Here is an 8,128-nt window from a genome sequence, read left to right on the forward strand (position 1 = left end):
AAAAATATCTGTCCTCCATACTGAAGAGAGAGTCTATTATTATTATTATTATTTTGATCTCAATCTACTGACAGTTCTTCCAATTTTTCCTATTTCCTTTTTTTTCCTTACACCAGATCTGCCTAGATCACCTCACCAACTCTTCCCTTTGTAATTACTACCTATATATTCCTGTTTCTGTTTTTTACTGAGTCTAGACTGATGTCTAAGGGCTTACTGTAAAAGTAAAGTCAAATTGTTAAATTTTAGAAAGTATAACTCCTTTCCTTGATCTCTGTCTCTAGTAACACCCAACCATTAAGTTTGGTATTTAAGCTTCCAGACATTTTTAAGGCACATATAAACATATACATTTGTATTTCTCCACAGATAAACATTTTTTACATAATTAAAAGATTACTGAAATCATATTATACATTGTTTTATAATATACTTCTGAAGACTTAATACATCGGGGACACCTGTGTTTGTATATGTTTACCTCATTATTTAAGTAACTGCTTAAGTATTTTTGTTAATTTACCATAGTTTAGCCAATCCTCTGCTGATAAATATTCAGGTGCTTTTCCTTTCTTCACTACTACTAACAATACTGCAGTACCAACTGCACACAGTGTCTGTGTACTTTCATGCAAGTATATCCCTGCAGTTGGTCACTAGGAAGAGGAGAGACTGAATTTAAGATTGATAGAGAAGTCTGATAAAAGATCAAGAAATGTGCTTGAGAAGATGGGAGAGTTAGAAACCAAAGAATTAACAGTTCTGGCCTTGAAAAACAGTAGGTAAGAATGATGAGGACAAGACAAAGTTGTGAAGGAAGGGACAAAAAATTCAGGTTGTTTGGGGCGCCTGGGTGGCTCACTGGGTTAAAGCCTCTGCTTTCGGCTCAGGTTATGGTCCCAGGGGCCTGGGATGGAGCCCCGCATTGGGCTCTCTGCTCAGCGGGGAGCCTGCTTCCCTCTCTCTCTGCCTGCCTCTCTGCCTACCTGTGATCTCTGTCAAATAAATAAAATCTTTAAAAAAAAAAATTCAGGTTATTATCTCACAAAAGGCTTAGCAAATCTACAAATGACACAAAGTTTAGAGTAAAAAGTAGTGAGTACTAATGTTTTATGACCGACTCAACTTACGGTATTAATGACCTAATTTGGTAAGCATAAACTTAAAACAAAAGATAAGGCTAAATACTGTCCTACATCTAAAATTAAAAACAATATAAAGATACAATGACATAGTGCGGAAGAAAATCAATCTAGAAGTAGTTGCATATAAAGGGCCCAAAATTTCGATTTGGTCATAGCTCAGAATTAATCAAAGAAATGTCTTAATTTCTGGGGTATGAATAAGGAGAGAATAGAGAAACATATATAAAACTCCAAACCTTATCAATATTTTCAAAAATCCAAATCTAAGAGATAACAGCATTTCTTTACTATTTACTGGCCAGGCCACATATGCAATATATGTTCTCCTCTGGACATATTGGATATGAAGGATATTAAAGAACCAGATAGGGGTGCCTGGGTGGCTCAGTAGGTTTTGTCTGCCTTTGGCTCAGGTCATGATCTCAGAGTCCTGGGATCCAGTCCTGCATCAGATTCTCTTCTCTGCTCAGCAGGAAACCTGCTTCTTCTCCTATTCCCCCTGCTTGAGCACGGACTTGCTCTGTCAAATAAATTAGGTCTTAAAAAAAAAAGAACCAGAGAACATCTGGAGAATAGTAGTAAAGGGTCTAGAAACTGACAGAGAATTACTATAAATAAAGTGGGATTTACAGCCTGGAAAAAAATTATTGAGAACCCAAATGCTGTCTTCAAATATAACAGTGAGTCCTCCATTCGCCGCAACACTTTAGTTTTCCAAGCACTTTTACATATATACTCTATATTTCAATTCTCACAATAACCTCTGAGATAGAGCGGGTCTCATAACTGGTGAAAAAAATGGAACAAAATCAAATGTCTAATAAGGTACGTAGCCATTTATAGAATTAATCTGTCGTCTGGTTGTCAGCAACGTCCCCTTGGAGGCACAAGACATCCCTGCTTGTAGAAAACCACTGTATAAGGGGGGGGGGCAGTCAATGCAGTTATCCTACCTGTGACACTGACCCTCACTCCATTAGATGGTCTAAGATTATGAGACTATTTTGGAAAGCTCCTCTGGGTCCAAAGCGGGGGTGGGGGTGGGCACGGGATGTGATCGATCGAAAGTTCTTTCTTCAAATTCTACAAATTCAGGTAAAAGATGATCTTATTCTTCCTTCTGGTGAAGGCTACAAACAGGTAAACATGAAGCTGCAGTAGCCATGCCTCCATGGAGAAGATTCTGAGATCAGGAGGCCACCAAACAACAGCTGAGGAAAACAACAATACCCTACACTGGCCATATCCATCCAGCTGACCTTAATGCACCTAGCTCTCTCTGAAGTTTCGTGACATGGCTTGGTTTGTCCTCCCCATCTAATTAAGCTAATTTAAGTTAGCTTCTGTCACCTGGACCCCAAAGAGCAATGAATAATACACTGCATATTCTCATTCTTAAAATTGAGGTTCTTGGGCGCCTGGGTGACTCAGTGGGTTAAGCCGCTGCCTTCGGCTCAGCTCATGATCTCAGGGTTCTGGGATCGAGTCCCGCATCGGGCTCTCTGCTTGGCAGGGAGCCTGCTTTCTCCTCTCTCTCTCTCTGCCTGCCTCTCTGCCTACTTGTAATCTCTCTCTGTCAAATAAATAAATAAAATCTTTAAAAAAAAAAAAATTGAGGTTCTTCTCCACTACTCAAATAAAAGCTATGTCTATGTTAAGCTTATTTAGCTCATTACAAACATTTTCCAACCATTAGAGCCTGACCAAAAAATGGAATTGACTGATTTTGGACTAGTATGTTCCTTGTTACTACAAAATATGACTAGAAATGTTTTCCATCAAGTTCTCACACTAAATGGAAACCTCAATTGGAAATTTCTCAAGTCCCTTCTAATTATAAAATGTTACATTTCTGACCTTAAAATGCAGTTACCTTCTTTTTTAAAAATGGAAAAGAAATCCATAGGAATATTTTGTTAGGCACCGCAAGAGTCTGACTGTTTAGCCAGTTATGATACAAAATGAAACACATTTCCTAAGAAAAACAACAAAGCTGTATAAAATGAAGAGTATAACCTAGGAATCAGGTTCTTTCCTTACCTACTTAACAGATGGGTAAGTTTGAACTAGCCATTTGGACTAGCTGTATCTTCATCTATAAACTGCTGTAATAACTCCTTCTACACCAACCTGACAGAGTTTTAGTTCTCAAAGAGCATAAGAAAAAAAAAAAAAAACTCCCAAATCTAAACCACTATACAGATGCTAAATTACAATAGCTTCTTTGGCAGAATCCTTACTCAAGTTTTCAGTAACTTGAGAATTTTTAACAGAACCACCTTCTACCAAATACAATCCATCAGTATGTCAATGAAATATCATATTAAGTAACAACTCCCGCTTCCTGTCCATATGAATCTTCATTTTATATAGTCTGATGAGAAGAGCAAACCTACCATTTATTTTAGGGAACATTTTACTTGTTTAGCCTACTATAAAAATATTCCCAGAAATAATTTCATCTCTTAAAACTATAGCAGAAATCGACATTTTGCTTACTAACTCTACTCGAGGTCTAAATGAACTCACCTATGTATCCCAGCACAAGTTACTTTGCTCTTTGAGCCTCTCTGTACACTTGTTAAGTGGCGAGAGTTGATACATTCTTTGCCAGATTGTTTTAAAAATTGTAAATCTGATACCGTAGCTCTTGGGTCACAAAAGGGGTTCAGTAATAGTGAGCTTCTCCATACACAAAGCAGCATATAAATTTAGAACGTCTGCGGGACAGCAGCCCGTTCCGGTGAATGCACATGTTCCCATGTTACCAAAATGGCCAAAAGAATAAACCAAAGGACAGTAATTTCCACAAGCAGAACACTGTATTTGGGAGCCGCGAATACTGCTATTTCATTATTGCTTTACTATCCTCGTCCTCCATCAACAACTTGTAAAATCAGATACATTTGTAAATGAAGCAACTGACTGATGTGTGGCATCGCTGTTTTCATTGGGAACGTTGTTTTGCCAAATTATAAAATATTAGCAAGCCTATTTAAATACTTCAATACATCAATACTTCAATACATCACCCAACCCACTCCCACCATGAGCAAGGAGCGCCCCTGCGAACCCCTAATGAGATTAGTGGAGGACGGGACACGGCCTCACCCTCCTGCCAAAGGCTCCACGGACGTATACACAAGCCACGCGCTCGCCCAAGATCCCAGTCTCTTCCCTCCTTCCCTGGCCCGCTGTGGGGCGCCGACACAGACCGGGGACAGGGCGCCCTCACCTGTCTCCACGTTCCTCGAGGACTGCTCTTCTCTCTTAAGGTCTGCGGCCACAGGCCCTGGGTAACTGAGAAGCCTGTGGGTAGGACGTAGGACTTGACCTCTCTGAGCACAGAGGGGTAAACGTGCCAACATCCCCACGCCGCGAGCCGCCATTGCCAAAGCAATAGAAGTAGGAAAACGAAAGGGCACGGGCTCTCGCGCATGCGCGCTGAGGCGAAAGGAATGGGAAGCCTAGAGGGTCAAACTAGGCGAAAACTGCCCGACGGAATCTGCCTTTGCTTTCCGACCGGGTTGCTTTCCGCTCTCCTGCACTTCTCCGAAAGACCCCGCAAGAGAATAAGCCCACCACCTGCTCTTCAAAATAGGCCTGAAAATGGATCCAGAGAGCAGGGTCCTGAGGAAGGAGCACTGATTTGGGAATCTACACTTAAGAGTATAATAAATGACAGCACTTTTTCTTTAACGGACGGTGTTGTGAGTGCTCTGCTCGTATTGACTCCCAATCCTTACAACAACCCTGTGAGATAGGAACGATTATGATCTCCATTTATTTATGGGGAGACTAGGACGTACGGAAGTTAGGTGAACATTTCTGAAGTTGCACAGCCAGTCGGGAGCAGAGATGGGAGTTAAACCTAGATTCTCTGGTGAAAAGTTTGTTTTGTTTTGTTTTGTTTTTCTTTTTCTTTTTTTTTTTTTTTTTAAGATTTGTTTGTTTATTTATTTATTTGACAAACAGGGAGCACAGGTAGGCAGAGAGGCAGGCAGAGAGAGAGGGGGAAGCAGGCTCCCCGGCGAGCAGAAAGCCGGATGCGGGGCTCCATCCCAAGACCCTGAGATCAGGACCCGAGCTGAAGGCAGAGGCTCAACCTACTGGGCCACCCAGAAGCCCCTGTGTTTTTTTTTTTCGTTTGTTTGTCTGTTTTGTTTTGTTTTCTTGTAACGAGTTTATTAAGATTTAGTTCACATGCTACACAGTTCACCCCTTTTGGTGTACCATTCAATGGATGTTGGTATATTTACAAAGTTGTGCTGCAATCACCATAATTATTTTTAGAACATTTTCATCACCTCCAAAAGAAACCCCCTGTCCCTTAGCGATCACTCCCTGCATCACCACACTCCCCAGCCCTGCAGGACCACTTCTCTCCTTTTTGTCTCTACGCTGTGGCCTTTTCTAGACATTTCGTATAAATTGAATTATGCAACATGTGGTTTTTGCGACTGGCTTCATTCACTGATGTAACACTTTCAAGGCTCTTCCATGTTGTGGCATCTGTTAGTACTTCACTCTTTTCTGTGACCAAAAATAACCTTCCATTACATGGTGTTAAAAGATAAATGGAGGCATATTAAAAATTTTAAGAGATTATTTGAGCAAAAAAATCAATTCAAATTAAGCAACATCTAATCTAGCAGATGGAAAGGACTCTTATAGCCTGAAGGGAAGACTTGAAAATAAAAACAAAAGACGTTTATAAGCAGAGGAGAGCAGGAGGAACAAGGAAGCTATACTAAGCAAAAGCCGGCTGTTATTGCAAAGTTACTTTCCTTTAGGGGCTGTCCCAGTTCTATCCTGTAAATTAATTAACTAGTGCTGATCAGGTGATTTGTAATTGACTGGATTAAGATTTCATTTCCCAGACAGTTGAAACTAATTAAGTCTTGGTTTGGTTATATAGGGTTTACACAAGTGACTCCCGTTTTCTTTGAGCCTGTTGTCTTATCTTTTTTTTTTTTTTTTTTTTAAAGATTTTTTATTTATTTATTTATTTATTTGACAGAGAGAAATCACAAGTAGATGGAGAGGCAGGCAGAGAGAGAGAGAGGGAAGCAGGCTCTCCGCCGAGCAGAGAGCCCGATGCGGGACTCGATCCCAGGACCCTGAGATCATGACCCGAGCCGAAGGCAGCGGCTTAACCCACTGAGCCACCCAGGCGCCCCTGTCTTATCTTTTTTTAAAGATTTTATTTATTTATTTAACAGAGAGAGAGAGAGAGATCACAAGTAAGCAGAAAGGCAGGCAGAGGGAGAGGAGGAAGCAGGTTCCCTTCTGAGCAGAGAGCCTGATGCGGGGCTGGATCCCAGGACCCTGAGATCATGACGTGAGCCAAAGGCAGAGGCTCAACCCACTGAGCCACCCAGACACCCCTGTTGTCTTATTTTTAACAATGAATATGCCCCATATGCTTATCCATTTCTGCTGTTTCTACCTTTGGGGTATTATAAATAATGCTACCATGAACATTCATGTAACAGTTTTTGTGTGAGCAGATGTTTTCACTTCTCTTGAGCATATACCTATGAGTGGAAGTGGTGGGCGGTATGGTAACTCTGTGTTTAATCTTTCTAGGATATGTCAGGCTATCTTCCAGCTGCACCATTTTCATTCCCACTAACGTGTAAAAAGTTTCCAATTTCTGCATATTCTTGCAAAACTCATATACTTATTTTCTTATTTTTTTTGTAATAGCCACACTAATGGGTACAAGTAGTATCTCATGTTTGATTTGCATTTGATGAGTGATGAGCTCTCTTCATGTCATTTGTATATTTGAAGAAATATCTATTCAGATCCTTCCTTTTTTTTTTGTAAGGTTTTATTTATTTATTTATTTATTTGTCAGAGAGAGAGAGACAGAGTGTGCACAAGTAGGCAGAGCAGCAGGCAGAGGGGGAGAGAGAAGCAGGCTCCCCGCTGAGCGAGTAGCCTGATGCGGGACTCAGTCTCAGGACCCTGAGATCATGACCTGAGCCAAAGGCAGCGGCTTAACTGACTAAGCCACCCAAGCGTCCCCCTTCACCCCCTATTTCAGCCAGATTATTTTTACTACTGTTTCAAGAGTTATTTATATACTCTGGATATAAGTCCTTATCAGATACATGATTTGCAAACACTTGATCTTATTCTGTGGGTTGAACTTCACTTTTTGGATGGTGTCCTTTGAAACATAAAAGTTAATTTTGATGAAATCTAATTTCTTTATTTTTCTTCTTGTATTGCTTGTGTTTTAATGTCATATTTAAGAAACAGTACCTCACCTGAGGCTGTGAAGCTTTACCCCTATGTATGCTTCTAAGATTTTAATATTTTCAGTTCTAACATTTAGGTCTTTGATCAATTTTGGATAAATTTTTATAGATGGTATGAGGTAGGCATCCAATTTCATGGTTTTGTGTGTGGATATTCAATTTTTCCCAGTACTATTGTTTAAAAGACTCTATCCATTAAATGGTATTGGCCTATAACTGAAGTCAGTTGATGATAGATACCAGGCTTATTTCTGGATTCTCAATTCTATTTCATTGATCTATATGCCTGTCCTCATACCAGGACCACACTACCTTGATCAATGTCACTTCATAGTAAGTTTTAAATTCAGGAAGTATGAATTTTCCAAACTTGTTCTTCTTTTCCAAGACTGTTTTGGCTATCTCAGGCCCCTAGGTTTCCGTATGAATTTATGATTATCTTCTTAGTTGCTGCCAAAAAAGTAGCTGAAATTTTGATAGGATTGCGTTGAACCTGTAGATAAATTTCAGGACTATTGTCATCTTAACAAAATCAAATCTAAAACATGAACATGGAAGGCCTTTCTATTTATTTAAGTCTCCTTTCTTTCAACAGTGTTTTCCAGTTTTCACTGTATGAATCTTACACTTATTAAATTAAATTTATTTTTGAGTATTTTATTCTTTATGATGCTACTGTAAATGAAATTGTTTTCTTCATTTTGCTTATGGATT

At 39.7% G+C, this 8,128-nt stretch overlaps 1 protein-coding gene across 3 annotated transcripts in view; it reads right to left on the bottom strand.

Moving 5' to 3' along the window:
- The window catches only part of MTPAP (mitochondrial poly(A) polymerase), a 39,801-nt gene extending 35,242 nt beyond the window's left edge, over window positions 1-4,559 (bottom strand). For all 3 annotated transcript variants that reach the window (XR_009404911.1, XR_009404910.1, XM_059404093.1), the window contains exon 1: window positions 4,381-4,559. Coding sequence is in view for 1 of the 3 variants with exons in the window: in XM_059404093.1 (XP_059260076.1) it covers window positions 4,381-4,534 (154 nt within the window). In the remaining 2 variants the exon portion in view is untranslated. The remainder of the gene's footprint in view (window positions 1-4,380) is intronic.
- Between the last annotated feature and the right edge of the window lie 3,569 nt (window positions 4,560-8,128).

This window comes from Mustela nigripes, chromosome 6, assembly GCF_022355385.1.
Source record: "Mustela nigripes isolate SB6536 chromosome 6, MUSNIG.SB6536, whole genome shotgun sequence".
NCBI classification, from domain to species: Eukaryota; Metazoa; Chordata; class Mammalia; order Carnivora; family Mustelidae; genus Mustela; species Mustela nigripes.